The 17757-nt window shown below is 51.5% G+C and overlaps 1 protein-coding gene and 1 long non-coding RNA gene across 3 annotated transcripts in view; one reads left to right on the plus strand and one right to left on the minus strand.

Moving 5' to 3' along the window:
- Nucleotides 1-9110: 9110 nt before the first annotated feature.
- On the minus strand, nt 9111-14932 carry LOC102546699 (uncharacterized). Of its 2 annotated transcripts, none has more exons than XR_005491262.2 (3): nt 14799-14932; nt 12850-13080; nt 9111-9724 (listed from the first exon to the last, which is right to left on the minus strand). It is a non-coding gene; the product is annotated as an uncharacterized LOC102546699 (long non-coding RNA). The 2 variants fall into 2 exon arrangements; XR_358182.5 differs by having other exon boundaries at nt 14794-14928.
- Nucleotides 14933-15039: 107 nt separating this feature from the next.
- Nucleotides 15040-17757, plus strand: part of Sim2 (SIM bHLH transcription factor 2) — a 39447-nt gene continuing 36729 nt past the window's right edge. The window contains exon 1 of the mRNA NM_001107108.3: nt 15040-15770. Coding sequence (NP_001100578.1) covers nt 15596-15770 — 175 coding nt within the window. The 5' untranslated portion in view covers nt 15040-15595. The remainder of the gene's footprint in view (nt 15771-17757) is intronic.

Genomic DNA, 17757 nt, shown 5'->3' on the forward strand with positions numbered 1-17757 from the left:
CATGTTACAGGTCAGACCCTGGCCCTGGCCCTGGCCCTGGCCTCAAACACCCATCATCCGTGAGCCAATTAAACACACAAACAATAGCAACAAGCAAAAGTTTTTTTTTTCAGTGTTTCACACTGGAAAGAGACACAGAGAGGTCTGGTGACCTTTCTCCCATATCAGGGTTTGAGTGAAAAATGTCCCTATGGGCTCAGGCCTTTGAATGTTTGGTCTCCAGTTAGCTCCAGTTTGGGAGAGGTTTAGGAGGTACATGAAGCCTTCTTGAGGAAACTGTCACTGAGGGCAGGCTTTGCCCTATTTCCAGCTTGCTCTCTCTGCTTGTGATCAAAGGTGTGAGCTCCCAGCTCTGCTATGCCTGCTGCCTTTGCCTCCACGCCTCTGATAACTCTTTTCCCTCGGATCCATAACCCCAAATAACCCTTGTTCTCTATGCTGTTTTAATCGTAATACTTTATCACAACAACAGAAAAGTAGCTAATGCAGACCCCCAAGTCATCATCCAGGTCTTGATATGATGTTTAGACTTAAACCAAGGACAAGTACGCACAGTTAGAGACCCTGGTCAAGACACCCACCATTGATCTGTCATAGTACAGGCTTCAGTGCCAGTCTATAAGGTGGTGTGACTGGTCAGACTGTGTGAGATCTCTTTCTGGGAGATTGCATTCTCCTCTGTCTGGCACCAGGGTCTAGCCTGTTCCTTCCTCCTTCAGCATGAGATTGCTAGAGATGTTCTGGTTCCTTGGGGCCCACTGTCTCAATGAAAGGGAGGGAGGGACACGAGTGCCTCTCTAAAATATCTTCATTACGGCCAGGATGGCTATGCTAGGGACACCAAGAAAGAAAAAATACAGAGACCTTGGAAATACCCGGAGAGATTTCTTAAGTCCATCATGTAATAGTGGACCACATTTGACCCAAGATATCAAGGTCATGCAAACATTTTGTCTTATGGTGATTGCTGGAGCCTTTCAACATTTTGACACTCGTGAGACACAGTCAATGTTTAATTCATAGACACTGGAGAAACTCTAGTCCCAGGGCACTCACCAGTGCTTTCACAGAATATCCCACAATCCCCAGCCCCAGATTCTTCAGATGGCAAGAATCTCTCCAAGAGATTCCTCTTGCAGAGAGCAGGTTTGCACTTACCCAAACTCTGAGGGAAGGAAGGGCTCTCTGAATGCATAATCCACAACGAGGGCTCCTGCTCCTCCTGACCCACTAAATTATACAAGGGCAACAGGCAGCGGGCACTGGAAGCTAAAATTAACGCTTCGTGGGGCACGCCAGATAGTTCTTATGTCTCTGGTGGAAAATTTCCATGCTCTTGTGACAGACCAGTTTCCACCGATGTCCCCATAGGGAGGGGGAAGAATTGAGTTTCTTGCTTTGTTTTTCCCACCGCATAAAAAATCGCCACGTGGGCCCCGCGCTGCGCCAAAGCCCACACAGCCACGTGGGCAGCCTGCTTGGCTTTTGGTGAAAATCCCACATTCAGTCAACAAATATTTATTGGTCATCTGTGATGAGCCTGGCTCTGTGCAGGATGCTGAGGGTGAAAGACAGGATGGGCTGTAGCACTTGCTACAGCCTGGAGCCTGGAGCCTGGGCCTCCTGGCCCCACCCCACCCCCGCCCCCAGCCCCGCCCCCAGTCCCGGGGCCACATAGTTCCTGGCCAAGTCGGATAGTCACGCAGTGTCTAAGAATTGGAAGAATTCTGAGAGAAAATAGTGTCCTACCCCATGTCAGGAGGAGCTTAAATTCCCAGCTCTCTTCCTTCCCAGCTGTGCAGTGGGAGCCAGGAGCCATTTAGATATGGCCAGAAAGGAAAAAGCAGTACCTGGCATAGGGGCCCACAGGAGAGATCAGAACGGCTGAGGCCTCTTCCTTTCTCTACCCTGGGTGTAACGTTCACACCCTGAAACAGTACGCCCAAGTTGTAATAGGAGCACTAGATGAACAGCTCACCAGAGTCCTGTCCACCGGGACAGAACATACTCAGCACCCCAGCTGCTAAAGGCTGTAATGTGAAAATGTGACCATCAAATTGCAGGACTTCTGTGATGTGGCCACAGTCCATCCTACCTGACTTCAAAGATGTTTTCTGAGCAGGAAGGGAGGAGCTCTCAGCTGCAGAGCACTGTCAGTGTGAGCAGGCAGGAGGAGCTCTCAGCTACAGAGCACTGCCAGTGTGAGCAAGCAGGAGGAGCTCTCAGCTACAGAGCACTCCTGAGTTCCTCCAGAAGACCAGGAGTTCACCTCTTAGCAGCTGTGTCAGACATCTCACAACTGCCTGTAACTCCAGCTCCTGGGAATGTGATACCCTCTTCCTGCCTCTGTGGGAACCCGCACTTATCTATATACAAGAAACACACACACACACACACACACACACACACACGGGTAGAGGCGGGGGCAGGAAAGAGAGAGAGATCCATCTATAGACATATGTGTAGATACATGTGGTTTAGTGTGCTCACATGTACATGTGTGCATGCATGAGCATATGCATGTCTATGTGCAAGTGTGGGGTCATAAGAAGAGGCAACACATGGGGGTTCGGGACTGGAGGGAGAGAGAGGAGCGAGAGAGAGGGGGAGAGGGAGGGGAGAGGGAGGGGAGGGAGGGGAGAGGGAGAGAAGGGGAAAGGGGAGAGGAAGGAGAGAGAGAAAGAGAGAGAGAGAGAGTGCTCCATCTATAGACCTGCTGTAGGGTTGTAAAGGAAACAATACACAGGGGTTGGAGGGGACAGAATGCTTCATCTATAGGCCAGCTGTGGTGTCATAGAGGGGGTGACAGACAAGTAGAAGGCATAGGTGACATAAGGCCATGGGGCACGGCTTCATCTTCCTAGAAACCGCACGAATTTTCTTGTCCATCAACTCTGTTTCCAAAATGTCCATCTGAGCCTCAAGTTCAATGTGTACCCAATCACTGGCCAATGATATGAGGGTGAAATCTTCCACTCAGTACACCAGCTAGCCTGGCCATATTGTCTTTAGAGTCTAAAGCTTCCTAACTTCTTACCTTGTAATTAGTACTTGGTCAGGAAGAGTTGGAGATGTGACAGCTTGAATAAGAATTATCCCCCATTGCCACATATGTTAGAACTTGGTTCCTGGTTGGTGGAACTCTTTGGGAAGGATCAGGAGGTGTGGCCTTATTGGAGGAGATGTAGGCAGCCTTTGAGATTTCAAAACACCATGCCACTCCCACTTAGCACTGTCTCTCTACCTTGTGGTTGTCTCAAGATGTGAGCTCTCAGGTACTGCTTCAGGTCCATGGCTGCCAGCCAATGCCATGTTCTCCACCATGATGACCATGGGCTGGCTAACCCTCCACAAACACAAGACCCTAATAATCTCTTACTTCTGTAAATTGCCTCGGTGACAACAGAAAATTACCTCACAGCAACAGAAAAGTAACTAAGACAGAGGGTATACACAAGCACATAGACATGCATAGACTCATCCATGTACACATGTTCATATGAGCACACTCAACTACATGTACTATACATACGTTATGTGACACAGTTCCTAGGAAGACAAGAAAAAAAATGTCTACTCACAGCAGATAGGGAAACAGTGACAGACCAAAGGGAGAATACCATCCAATTTGGTGAACCAATGAATTTTATTGGGGCTACTTACAGGAACAGATGTTACTCAGAGGCAACTGCATTGTCCATACCTAGCCCAGAAAGGGTGCTGGTTCCTGAGAGTTGACACCTTAGAGACCTGAGCAACTTGCCCACAGTTGACAAGCTGGAGAATCACTTCTAGGCCGCTCAGCTGCTCTGAGCCTCTTCCAAGCAGCTCTGTTTGTTTCAAAGTGTCTCTCATTGACCCTTACTGCTTACATGGGCTTGGGGAAGTAGGGGCCCAGTGAATCTGGTCAGTTTCAGGGACTTCCTAAAGCTTTTGAGTTGTTTATCCCTAACTTTTAAGGAGATTCCATCCACGAACTTCTATCTCAGAGGAGACTGTTATACAACAATAAACAAGTACACACACACACACACACACACACACACACACACACATGCACAAATGCACACATGCACATGTGTACATAAACACAGAGTATTTGCTGAGGGGTCCCTACCAGCAGAAACCACAAAGGTAGCAGCAATGTGTCTTCCATTCAATCTTTGAATAAGCACATCCATCATGCCATGCCTAATTCCATTCAGGAGTGCTAGCTGCAGGGGAGTCTGGGAAACGTACGTGCATATATAGGAATCAGGAAGGCAGGCATTTACTGTGCCATGCTGTTGGAGACTCTTTTTTTTTTAAAGATTTATTCATTTATTATATATAAGTACACTGTAGCTGTCTTCAAATACACCAGAAGAGGGCATCGGATCTCTTTACAGATGGTTGTGAGCCACCATGTGGTTGCTGGGAATTGAACTCAGGACCTCTGGAAGAGTAGTCGGGTGCTCTTAACCGCTGAGCCATCTCTCCAGCCCGCTGTTGGAGACTCTTAAAATTTTTGTATCAAGTGCACATCTTTGTCACTGAACATATAAATACCAACAGCTGCCCACCCTCGCCCATTTAGGATACTAAACACTTCCTTCTCCTGGGCGACGGGCTAGACACTTTGTTATGCATTATATTTATCTTTTTTTCAAGCAAGCCTTTGTAAGTCCAGACCGATCTCCAACTCATGATCCACTTGTCAGAGCCTCCCTGGGTGCTGGGATCACAGGTGTATGCCGTCACGTCTGTCTTATAAATCATTTTAAAAGGAAAAGTTGAGACAGGTATGGTGGTGCACACCTTTAATCCCAGTACTCAGGAGACAGAAGCAGGCAGATCTGAGTTTGAGGCCAGCCTGGTTTACAGAGTGAATTTCAGGACAGTCAGGGATACACAGAGAAACCCTGTCTCAAAAACAAACAAACAAACAAACAAAAAGAGAACTGTCAACCTCTTTCTGAGACAGCTATTAGCACCACTGTGCAGATAACAGGTTTAAGGGATGTCAAATCTTATACCCTTAACACAAATACTGGGGGGAAAGGGTTGGTTTTTTGTTTTTGTTTTTGTGTTTTGCTTTGTTTTGTTTTACATTATACATGTTTCCCACAAGTCACATAAACAGAGCCAGTAGTTCCAGTGCTGAGAACCTTGCTCAGGTCCTTGATACACAGAATGCATAAGCGGCCCAGATTCTAACTCAAAGTCAGGGTGAGACCAAGAATAATGTTGGCTCATTTTGTCATGTAAATGCCTGGCTTGGGTCCAGGAAGTGCTGAGCAGTGCCTGCCTGAGTCACAGCCTGGGTGAGCACACTGAGGATTTCCCAATCTGAAGAGCTGAATTCCTTCTTCAGTAGGCTTCTTCTAAGCAAGCGTCTCTCTGGACTGCGCATGAATAGGACGAACGTGGTGCCGGAAGCGTGCAGCCCTCAGTCTGCTTCAGCCACCTTCACACGCTAGGTGTGTCATCACGATAGAAGACCAAAACCATCCTGCAAGCCAGAAGTCACGCAATCTGGCAACCCTGCACAGGGCACTGATTTGATATTTTAAAAGATGTTATTTTTAATTATGTATGGGGCGAGGTGGGGCGGGCTGCGGAGGGGGGCGGGGTTTACACGTGAATGCAATGCTTACAGAGTCCAGAAGAGGGCGTCCGATCCCCTGGAGCTGGAGTTACAGGCACATGCACGTTCTGGGAACCGAACTCAGTCCTCTGCAGGAGCAACCATGTTCTTAACTGATGAGCTCCGGCTCCTCGATGTTTTGGCTTTTGTTGTGTTTTCGTGCTGATAATGGGAACATCTTTTCCCAGCAAGTGCAACTGCTCCAGTCTGGATTACTTAATAAGCTAACTGCTCTATCCTAAGCTAGCCGGCACCTAAACAGGAGCCACTGACAGGCAGTGTTGTTCCCTACAGTGCCCAAGGCACTAGAAACTAATTCTAAATAGATTCACTGCCACAGGCCACTCTCAGGCTTCAAAGCTTGCTGGAACCAGGTGGTAGTGGCAACCTTTGATCTAGGGCTAGGGAGGCAGAGGAAGTCAGATTTCTGGTCTACAGAGTGAGTTCCGGTACAACCAGGGCTACAGAAGAAAAGGGGGGAAAAGGAAGAAAGAGAAAGACAGCAGAAAGACAGAGAGAATGGGGGGGCAGGGGCAGGGACAGGCAGCCCAGGCTACACAGAGAAATCCAGAAACCCTGTCTCAGAAAAAAAAGGAAGAAAGAAAGACAGAAAGATGACAGGAAGAGAGAGAGAGAGAGAGAGAGAGAGAGAGAGAGAGAGAGAGAGAGAGAGAGAGAGAAGCTTGCCTTACTCCTACCTATCAGGATGGATCAGACCTCACACTGGAGCCTGTAGGGTTGGTTTGGGGAATTTCAAGATTCTGGCACCAAAGTTGCATATTGCTGACTTGAAAGCTGGGGCCTGCATTCCAATGAATCCCTTCTGACTTCCTGTTTGGGAGTTCCCAGTCATACTGCTTTAACAGAGTCTGCCCTTTAACCTCAGGCAGAGGCAGGCAGATTTCTGAGTTCGAGGCCAGCCTAGTCTACAGTTCCAGGAGGGCTGGGGCTACACAGAGAAACCCTGACTTGAAAAAGCAACAAACAAACAACACCAACTAAATTCTATTATTAATGATACTCCTGTTTGAAATTGTAAGTTCTTCTTGGAGCTCTTGAAGAATGCAGAACGAAACTTGAGCAGAAGAGACAGCTCAGCAGAAAAACGGTGCCTGCTACAACCCCAAACCTGGGGTGTCCAGCATGAAACCTTCAATCATAAGTGAGTAGAAGCTGAAAGGCCAGGCGGACAAGAGTTTGAGGCCATCTTGGGCTACGTGAGATTCTGTTTATAAAAAAGTAAAAGGAAAGGTGCCCAAGGCCAGCCTGGACTACATATTGAACAAAATAAATAAAGCCTAGAGAAAAATCTTTTGGCTCCCATCACACAGGCTGTTCTGAAATGTATAGCTCTGTATCAGATCGTCCTGGCACGGGCAGAGGACGGCTGGGAGGCAGCATTACCCAACCAGACCCTGGTTTTATTTATTCCACATGGTCCCACAACGTGTTTGAACACGGCATGCTATAATTTTTCTGGTGATTTCTATGAATCATTTTTTTAATTATGAATAATGTTCTCAGAGACACTCCTGCAAAATTTTACCCTAGGTTCCCTTGGCAACCCTCACATAAAACATCTCAAGAGAAGCAGCTTCCAGGATCCACACAGAAAACCAACCCCAGAGCAGAGATTCCTAAAGATCCATTAGTCATCTCTAAGCTGCCACCACCACCTGTCTCTTGATTCCTTCAAAGTAAGCCAGAGAGTGAGAGCCTCAAACTGACCTAGTGAATTGGAACTCATTGGCCCAAGATAGATACATTTCAATTTCCTAACTTAATTTGGATGCACTGTCTCTTGTGACTAGGAATTCTCTTTGTGTTTAAATGGTTGCCTTTCTGTCGCCCTCCGAGGGGAGCAGGGGGGTTGAGTTTTCAAGCAATCTGCTATGGGTGGCTTCTTGCTTTTTAGCTCTCAATCCAAGCTGCTCAGAATGCTAATATGTGAGATCTCCACTTACAGTCTTCCTCTTCATAACCCCAGAACTGATGGATCTCCAACATCAAGGAAGGTCCAGATGCTCGGGGGATGCAGCTTATAGGAGGCCCTGGGTTCTCTCTCCAGCATGCAGAAAGCAAGCAATGTCTGAGGTATTCTTATGGACCAGAGGGTGGGGTTGGTCCTGGAATTCCAGAACTTTCTTTAGGTGAATCTCTTCAGAGATCTACTGCCCTCCTTTTGTCAGAATTGGACAAAAGTAAAATATCTCCGAAGTAGATAGATAGATAAGATGAGATGAGATAAGATGAGATAAGATAAACAGAAATATAAATAAGTCAGCTGTTGCTATGAGCACCAGGGTGCTGCTTAAACAGGGCGGCGGGGGGGGGGGTGTCCTTCGGTCAATTATCTTAAGTAGGCATCAATAAGCACTTTGTAAATTATTTTTGTGTAACAATGGCAACCCCCCTCCCAATAATCCAGTAATAAAAGCAGGTCCGCACGTGACCTTTCAAGTCGGCACGGGGGCTTAAATTGTTCTAAAGGTATTTGAAGTCACTGTTTGGTCCAGACACCGTACAAATCTACCCTACCTACTCTCTGACTGCGACTCCCGCACATTTCCCACCCTCCACCCCACGCCCCGACGCCTTCAGGGGTTTACTGAGAAGCTGGACTTCTCAATAAACACTTCTAGCACCCTCTATCCTGGTTACCCTACGCCGACCGCAAGGCCTAGCAAATGGAAAGTCTCCAAATATAAATAACTCTGAAATTTTAACTAGCTTCCACTCCCTCGATTCCGTTCCACTGCGCGCCCTTGCACCTGCCTCCTGTCCCTAAAAGGACAGTGACCCGCAGCTTGGGCGACAGGCCCTGGAACCCGCCTGATACCAACGCGTTTGGGAGGGAAGTGCGGAGAGCCCCTTGACCCGAACAAAACCAGTCCCTGTACGCACCCGCGGGGTGCAAGACCCGCCAATCCCGCAGCGAACGCGATTATTTTGCTTTTGTCCTCAAGTGGGCGGGGGAGGCTCCGGAGATGGAGATCAAAAAGATCCATAAACCGCAAGTTTGTCAGCTAACGGATGCTTTCTCCGAGGACGGACGGACGTCTTTTTGACTGGAAGACAAGTGTTACTTTTCTTCTCTCTTCTCTCTCTCTCTCTCTCTCTCTCTCTCTCTCTCTCTCTCTCTCTCTCTCTCTCTCTCTCTCTCTCTCTCTCTCTCTCTCTCTTCGGTTCGTTTTACACGAAAACAAGCTCCACTCTGTACGGACGGTTCTAAGGTGTTTGCTCTAGCATCTAGACAGATCTCTCTCTCTCTCTCTCTCTCTCTCTCTCTCTCTCTCTCTCTCTCTCTCTCTCTCTCTCTCTCCCTCATCTTAAAAGTGGAGACGATTCGGACGGACGAGGCACGTTGGATTTTATTCTTTAATCGGGAGTCACTCCAGAGTCTAACCCAGAAAAGTTGATCCTTCCGCTCCGGCAGGAACTCCAGAACGGGGGGGGGGGGACAAGGAAGCTGCCCCCCCACCCCCACCCCCACCCCCTGCACAGAGATAAGCCCTGCACGGGCTTCCTATAGCTACCAGGAAGATCCCCACCCTCTATGGCCACTCTACCGCAGTCTCGGCGGTCCCAGGCCACCGGATCCCGTGTAGAAAGAACTAGTGGAGGGGGCTTCGGAGCGGGCCTGAGACCCACGCCCATGCTGCTTCCCACGCGCGCCAGAGAGTCACGCTCACGGAGCAAACCTCTAGGTTCAGGAGAGCCGTGGACTTGCCGCCAGGCTTGCGTTCGTTAAGGACCCAAACAAAGGTTTTCAGTCTGAAAACAGTCCGAATCTTATCACCAACTCGTACTGGGCCCAGAGGTGGGGATCTCAGAGCTGAGCCGCTTCCACGGAACTGAGAATCCTCCCGCGGAGAACAAGACTGACCCCCGCCCCTCCCTCCAGCCAACGCCTGCGTACCCCAGTGTGATCCTCAGCTTCGAAGCCCGAGGTGGGCTTCAGCGCCTGGCCAAGGAGCCATATCTGCATCCAGCTTTCGTTAGTTAGTTGACCTTGGGTCCTGAGTGTTACCCCCTCCTCGAAAGATGGCTGAGCATATTCTAGATACACACCTCAGAAATCCCGCCTTTTACGTTGGCCTTTAAAAGAAAGAGAAAAACCAAATGAAAATCTGAGCCAGACAGGGAGAGCCCCGGCCGGGGTTTAGATCTGCCACGGCTGCCCACATTGTGTAGCGCGCCAGACCTGCCTACCGGAAACTTTCTCTCCTTAAACTTTGAACGAATCCGTATATTCCAGATTTATTTAGAATAGGTAAGAGACTCCTCGTTGGCAGCTTACAGTATGTTAATTAAACGTAACGAGTTGAGTTTCTCTCTATAAAATACTGTGTCAGCCCTGTACTGTAGTCCACCCTAATTTAAGCCTGGGCTACTATCTATCGCTTAGGGGGTGAGGTGGGGGGCATCATATCCACGCTTTCTTTGATGTCTAGAAATATTTATCTCAGGTGGGTAGGTTTTGTTCTGGTTCTTAAAAGGGATTTTTAGGTTGAGGGTTCTTTTTGAAGGGCTGCTTCAGCGACGTCATAAATGAACTAATCGGTTTTCAGATTTCAAGGCGGTGTGTAATTGATGTAACCACTGAGGAATTTCAGTACACAGCGGACTAAGCCTCCTCCTGCTTAGGGGTTTTCAAACGTGATCTCGGCCTCCCTGAAAACCATAAGGATCGTTTGTAGAGGAAAGCAGGGCTTTGCCCAGTAGCAGGTGGGCTGCCTGGCCCCCACTGGGGATTTTGAGGAGACTGTTTCCTTTAAGCTGCTCCAAGAGCCCTTTGGGAGAAACCAAGCGGGTGGTGGCAGGTCAGGTGACATCCACTCAGACCTGACTACCACTTCCTTTGCTGGAAGGGCCTAGCTTGAAGCTGGGTAACTAGGTGTACCTACGGCCTAGACCCCCAGAGAGACGCCCCCAGGAGGTAACTGATGTCTGTGTCTAGAGGAGGGGGAAGGGATGGTGTGGTGGGGGACATGTGTAAGTCCTCAGCTGTGTCTCTCTCAGAGGCCAGGGAGAAAGCAAGGTCAGATTTAAAAGACAGAGAGAACAAGTGTGTGTTTGGGAATGGGAGGGTGTTGTCATCTCCAGACAAAATTAAATGAATCCGTGTTTGCACAGCCTCCCATCTAGCCCTGTGGTCCTCTCTCAAGAACTCTAAGAATCCCTACAATAAGTTCCTAGTGACCATTTCAGCTTCCCTAGATGTCTCTTCTTGAGAGAAGGGGAGAGGCAGGCAGGAGTAACTGTGACCCTCTGGGGTCACTATCCTTGAATATGTAGTTGTCCTAGATCACCAATTCTAGGAGAACTGCTGCCCCCTGTACCCCAATACTGGAGCCCTGGGCCTAGGGATATCTCTTTTCTCCTGGGCCAGAAGAGGCTCACAAGAACAGGAGCTGGTGTCCTGCCTCTGCCAGTGTGCTTGCTGGTATAGTGCTCTACCTCAGATTCTGGAAATCTGATTCCTGTACCTACTATAAGAAGATAGATGTGTCCCATTACTGGGATCAGTTAAATGCCTAGATCAAGCTAAAGCAAACACTTTCTCCAGAGAAGTACTTCCAGTGGGAGGAGAGGAGGGAGGAAGGGAGATTTTATACAACAGGCAGACTTACTGTCTTGACCTCTGCCAGAACAAATTATTCTGAAATTGCTCTGGCTACCTGTAATTATATTTTAAGCAATGTGTTTGTAATTGTCTTGGAATAGCAATGAGCCCAAGGGGAGTGGGTACAGGAAAGTATATTCTTTTGGGCAGCTCATACCAAGAAAGACTTGCAGTTAAGAGACAGTTGCATCTGTAGCGCTGGGTGTGAAGGAGGCTTGATGAAGCAATCACACACCCATATTGCCTGTGCAGATAACAGCTTAGAAATTACACATTTCCAGTCTCCAAGGATTCAAGATTTTCTATTTCCTCTGATAGCTCAGGAGGCTGAAGCTCTTAAATTTCATTCAGAGACTGAAGACAGCCAGGAACAGGAGGGCTCTCCCCCTTCACACACACCTTGGTGGTGGCCAGATCTCTGATCTCTGATCTCCTTTTACCACATCAGCTTCCCCAGAACCCATCCTGGGAGAAACATCTGTGAGGGTCTTGATCTACCGGAAAGTTGGTTTCTTTCTGCTGGGGATAGGCCTCAGGTAGGCATAGGGTGTGCAGCTTGGAAAAAAAAAAAAGTCCCAAACATCTGAAGCGGAAAATTCAAACAGATGTGGGGCAGCCTGGCCCCACCCCTTTCTTCTTGGGGCCCAAATTTCATCCAGATTAGTTTTCCTAATGGAAAATTTCTAGTGGAGCTGGCAGGCTGGCAGCTGATTAAGAGCTGGGTGCCCAGCCTGAAGTCGGTCTGTGGGATCAGTGGGTCACTTCCTCACGCCCTCCCTTTGCAGGCTCCTTGCAACTAGTGGGCAGAAAGTAGTTTCTAAGAGGTGACCGAGGCTCTAGGGTCCGAGGCTCTGCCTCTTACCCAGGGCCCAAGGCTGGTGCAGACGCTGCTGAGCGTTAGCCGCAGTCTGCAGACCCTTTCCCCAGTCCGAGTCAGGGACAAGCTGTACTAAACTGTGCCCAGCGCCAGTTAAAACTTGCTCAGGGCCTGGCACAGTAAGTATACACAACAAGTAAAGTACACAACACGAGAACCTGAGTTTGGATCCCCAGAACCCATCTAAAGAGTGAAGAGGGACAGGAAGCTGTATAATGTTGGCCCTTCAAGATGGAGACAAACAGGCAGGCTGGGGCTTACTTTCCCGGGGTTTTGCTGAAATAAGGAGACAAGTTCAGTGCAGAGACCCTGCCTCAAAAAGTAAAGGGGCAGGGTTGGGGATTTAGCTCAGTGGAGCTCTGGGGGGGGGGGCGGCAAATGACTGGGAAAGACATCCCCACTCAACCCCTGCTTTCTTCGTGCCTTACATATATACCCATGTTCTCTCTCTCTCTCTCTCTCTCTCTCTCTCTCTCTCTCTCTCTCTCTCTCTCTCTCTCTCTTTCTCTACCCCCCCCACGTCAAACGGAGCTTCTAACTTAATACTATCTTGCAATAATAGACTGTGGCTGTCTAAGAGTCTTGCTCTGCGGATCCCATGTTCCAACTCCCGAGGGAGAGCTCTAGATGGGTCCCAACTACAGGTTGGGGTTCTTCATTCTTCCGCATAGACGTTAGACGCCTTCCTAGCTGGGAATCCTCTAGAACTGAGATACCCACCCCAAGACTTGGACTTTTGACGGTGGCGCTGGCGATCCCAGTTCCATAGCCTCGAAGTGCGGTGTGAACATATGTTTGGAGAAGGGCTTATGTGGAGCCTCTTTGGGCATTTGCTGGGCTCAAACCCGCTTCAATCGCGTTTGCTGCCTCCTTCCAAAAGCGTAAACTGTCTTTCGGATGCGGAAACGGCTGCCACTGCGAAGGAGTTCAGGAACGCTTTCCTGTTATAAACTGGGAAATTCGTTTGACAAGTTTCAGTTATTGTTACTTGCACGGTTTCTCCCACCTCCATCTAGCCAGAGTTCTGTGATCTGGGTAATCCCTTCAAGCCGGGGAGAAATTCTCGGGAATCCATAATTGAGGGTCTGGAATCCTGGGCGTGGGAGAAGCATTAAACCCTATCGTAGCTGCAGAGTGCAGAAGCGCGTTCCACGGAGGCCTGAGAAGCGACGCTAGAGTGGGTTCGCGGTAGCAGGGTGGGTCCGCAGCCCCTCCCTGCCCGGAGCGGCTAAAGGCAATGTCCCACTGAACTCCGGACAAGGGCTGCAGGTTTGGACAGAGGGTACCCATGCCACCCGCAAACTGCCCGTACCGTGCAAGTGCACCTTATCACTGCAGAACCCAGAAAATCCCACTAACTCAGAACCCAGTTCCAAAGTCGGAAGCGCAAAGCGTGAGTTCCTCTGTGCTCCCGCCTGGTGCGACTTCGCACCACCCGGCACGCCGGTTTTTTCGTTTTGTTTTTTAATTAAGGAGAGAGGGGCTAGGATTTGCGCATCGCATGAAGTCCACAGCACTCTATAACTCCGCAAAGGCCTTCGACCTTCGGGTTTTCAAATGGTGTCCCAGCAAAAGGACTGAAGAATCTGCTTCACTCAAGTGGTTAAGAGGCCCAGCTCTCCCAGCGTGGTTGAAGGAAGTCTGCAGGTACCAAGAGCTGCTAGACCTGCAAGCTTCTCTCGGACTTGGGAGGGGGGACTGGAGGGGGGCGGAATGGGATAGTGGCCAGGACAAGGAAATCCCTTGTTGGGCACCCGGTTCCCAAGGTTAGACTCCCTGCATCCCATAACTTTACAGTCACCAAAAAAGCCACGAGGACCAGAACTACAAAAAGAACTGCCCTGAGACCTCTCTGCGTCTGTCTGGGCTCCAAGATGCCTAGGAAGTTGGCATCTGACCAGCGTCGGAAGGCTCAGGCTCCAAAGAGGAGAGAGGGTTCCAGCGACTGCCACCGTCCGGGTGCTCGACCGGACTGTAGCGCCCCATCTACACCCTTCCCTGCCTTAGCAGCAGGGAAGACAAGACAAGATTATTTAACCTAGTCTGGCTCAGTGGGAGAATGCTCGCACTCGGTGTCTCCCTTCTCCAACTGCCTCTGCTCCACCTCTGTGGGTTGTTTCAGCGTTCCGGGTGACCCTGGCTCCACTATGGTCGCCCTGAAGCTTTAGCTCACAGTCGATTGATTGCCCTGTTCCCGCTAGCGCCCCTTGGGCTCGGTGCCCCCGCGTGCCCTCCGGCCCACCCTGTGCGCCCACAGCCTCTCGCTCTTCTCCGGAAGGCGCCAGTCTCTTTTCACCCTGGTTTCTAGAAGAGAAGGGGCGAAAGGGTCACTTCGGTGCACGCGTGCGTGTGGATGAGTGGGGGTGGGGGTGTAATTTTTCTCTCGGGCCACCCCTTCAAGCTCACGGACCGGCCACCCAAGAAAGGAGCGAGAGTGGAACCAGGATTGCCCCCCTCGCCGGGCACTTGGCCAGCAGTTCGCGCCGCCTTTTCTGGGCCGCGCCCGCGAGTGACCTGCCTGGAGCCTGGGTGGAAACGAGCCACTGCAGCCCTCCCTCCTTCCTTCCTCGCTGCGCACTGGCCGCACATCCTCGATCCCAGATCCTGCCACTCAACCTCTGAGCGAGCAAGCACGACGCTTCTCGTGCACTCACCCCGGCTTACCTTACCCCGGGAGCGCGCCGTTCTCTCGTGGGGACAGTCCCTGGAGGTGGCGACGCGGAGGCGCGCCGGCGACTCCCGGGCCGCGGCGGGGGTCGGAGCGAGTCTCACCACCCCCGCCGCGGCCCCTCCCCCTGCTCCCCCCCTCCCCCCGGGCGGCCCCGCGCAACCCAGTGCTCCGCCCGAAGGCGGGTCCGCCATAAACAAACGCAGTTCGGTCACACGTGGACCGCGGAGCAGCTGCGCCCCGCCACCGATCGCGGGCTCCGGTCGCCCGGGCTAAGGAAGCAGAACCGCCGAGGAGGGCAGAAGAGCGCACCGAGCTCAAGCTCGGCTCCAGTCACTGCCACCTCGCTCCGCTCCCGCCCCATGGCTCCGCGGCGGCCGCCGCCGCTGCCGCCCTTGCCTTCCGAGGGCCCTCGCCGCAGCGGGTAAAAACCCTCCTTTAAGGACTAAACAGTGTCGCCGACTGCTCGCCTGCCAACCATAGCCCCAGGAAGGTCGGGGCCCGAGATACCGGAGGCGAGGAGAGCGAGCAGGAAGCAGGTCCACACCGGACTGTCCATCCTCCAGCCTCAGGCAGAGAGCAGGGCTGCGCAACGGGTTTGCGACGGACTCAGGGCTGGCGCCCGTGCAGAAACCGTTGGGTGCTCCAGGCCCCGTCCCCCGCACCTGCCCGAGCCCGGCACCCCCCCGACTCACCTGACCCCTGGCGTCCCCGTCCCCATCCCGGCTGCCGCAGCCCAAGCGGGACTCCGCGGGCCTGGAGCGCAGCGAGGTCTAATATGCCCAGAGCCGAGGCGCGATGAAGGAGAAGTCCAAAAATGCGGCCAAAACCAGGAGGGAGAAGGAAAATGGCGAGTTTTACGAGCTGGCCAAGCTGCTCCCGCTGCCTTCGGCCATCACCTCGCAGCTGGACAAAGCTTCCATCATCCGGCTCACCACCAGCTACCTGAAGATGCGCGCAGTCTTCCCGGAAGGTGAGGCTGCAGGTGGGCGTCGGAGGCGCGGGGGAGCGGGGCGGCCGGCGGCAGCAAAGCGGCTTACGTGCGCCGAGAAGCCCGCGCGGCCTCCGGGCTACTGTGGCCGCGGCTGGGGAGGCCGCGCCGGGGCTTCGGTCCGGGCCCAAGCTGAGGGAGAGGACAAACTGCGCCGGGCCAGGCGATCCAAACACCTATAAGCTCCGGGCAGAGTCGGGAAAACCAAGCGTTATCCCTGGGTTGGTGTTTGTCAAGCTGGCACGGGCAGGCTAGTTCGTTCCGGTTGTTCTTTCCCCTTCCTTTCTCAGCCCCCTCCTCTCACTGGCTTCTCTTTCTCTTCTTCCTTCCATACCTTTCTTCCTTCCTTCCTTCCTTCCTTTCTTCCTTCCTTCCTTCCTTTCTCTTTCTTTCTTTCTTTCTTTCTTTCTTTCTTTCTTTCCTCCTTCCTTCCTTCCTTTCTTTCTTCTCCTCCTCCTCCCCCCACTATAATTTTATTTTTCCCTTTCTCCCTACTTCTCTCTCGCCTCTGCCTTGGTTTTGTTTTTCCATTTCTCTTTTCCTGCTGGTGGAAAAGGACTCGCTGCTCTACCCTTTACAAGCGGCTGGATGCACAGCAAGGCCGGCGCACCGCAGGCCAACGCTACGGATCCAAGCATTTGTGAGCAGATTCAAGTCTCTCGTATATCGTTTTCCCAACTCGCCTCCCTTTGCTCTGGGAAAGGATGATATATACGGACAGGAGACAAGAAACTGGATAAATTTGAACATTGAGGTTAAGAGAAAAAGAATTATTTCAAAAGTGGCGGGTGGGCCTGAGTGCAACATTTCAGGATTTAAAAGCGCTACAGCGAGCAATTGTCGCCGGACCGCAGCTCTCCTGCAGACTCCGGTTTGTAGGAAATAGCGGCCTGCTGGGTGGACACGCTCTAGCGGGTGACTGGGCGCCTTCGTCAGACACCGCAGAGAATCGGGTCTGTGACTGGGCCGAGGGATTTTGACATTGTCAGAAAGCACCGGGCTCCGAGGCCTGTTGTGCGCAGGACCTCCTGGCTTTAGGGCTGGCAGGGCAGAGCAGGCCTCTTGGAAAGCCAGCGCCGCGGAAGAAAGACAGGGATTTGGAGAGTCGTTACTCCGCTGGCGACAGGTGTCCCTCGGCCACAGGGCTCCTCCACTAGTGCTGTTGCGCCGGGCGCTGCACCCGAAATTGGTAAGCCCCCTCTGCGGCTGCCAGCCACAGCCTGTTTTTACTTTGTCTGAGTCTTAGCTGAAGTTTTCTCCACCACAGTGGTGAAGCTCGGCTGTCTTGTCCGCGGGTGCAGCCTCCAGTCCCGGAGGGGCCCGGGAGTAAGCGCCGGAGAACGCGGGAGCCGAGGTGCCCAAAGGCCGTGCTCGGCCTCTGCCTCCCAGGCCCGCCTTGGAGAGCTCTGCTTTGACACCCAGTGATCTTAAAACAGACCCAGCTGGGCCCAGGGAACTTTCCTCAGGATTTCTCCCCTTGTGCAGACAGTTCTTGGACCCGGATCACTGCCGTAGTCTGAGAAGCAGAGGTAATTTCTTGCTGGCTAAAGTTTCAGTGAGAATTTAAAAAATCGAATTGGGTTTTATAACAGCAGCTTTTCCTTGGTCTGCTTTCCACCGGGAAGAGTGGTGTTGGCTGACGTTCTGCAAGGAGCCTTCGTATCCGCTTGCTACAAAATAGACGCGGAGATCAGGTCTCCTTCCACACCCAGCCACACTGGGTTTTAAAAATAGAAATTATCAAAAGAGTAAATGGTATGTTGTCAGTTAATTCAAACAAACCAGTGATTAGCTGGCAGGGGAGGACTGGGGGAAACTATTCTTGTTAGGGAGCTGGCCAGCAAAGACTACTAAAAACCGGGACACGATTGTGTGTTCAGCACAGCAACCATTTAAACACGCTCTCAGTCTGGTGTGCGTATGAAGGCATTTGGTTGCGTTCTGGGTTCCTGCAGGAGTGCGCCGTTTG

The sequence above is a fragment of the Rattus norvegicus genome, chromosome 11 (assembly GCF_036323735.1).
Source record: "Rattus norvegicus strain BN/NHsdMcwi chromosome 11, GRCr8, whole genome shotgun sequence".
Lineage (NCBI taxonomy): Eukaryota > Metazoa > Chordata > Mammalia > Rodentia > Muridae > Rattus > Rattus norvegicus.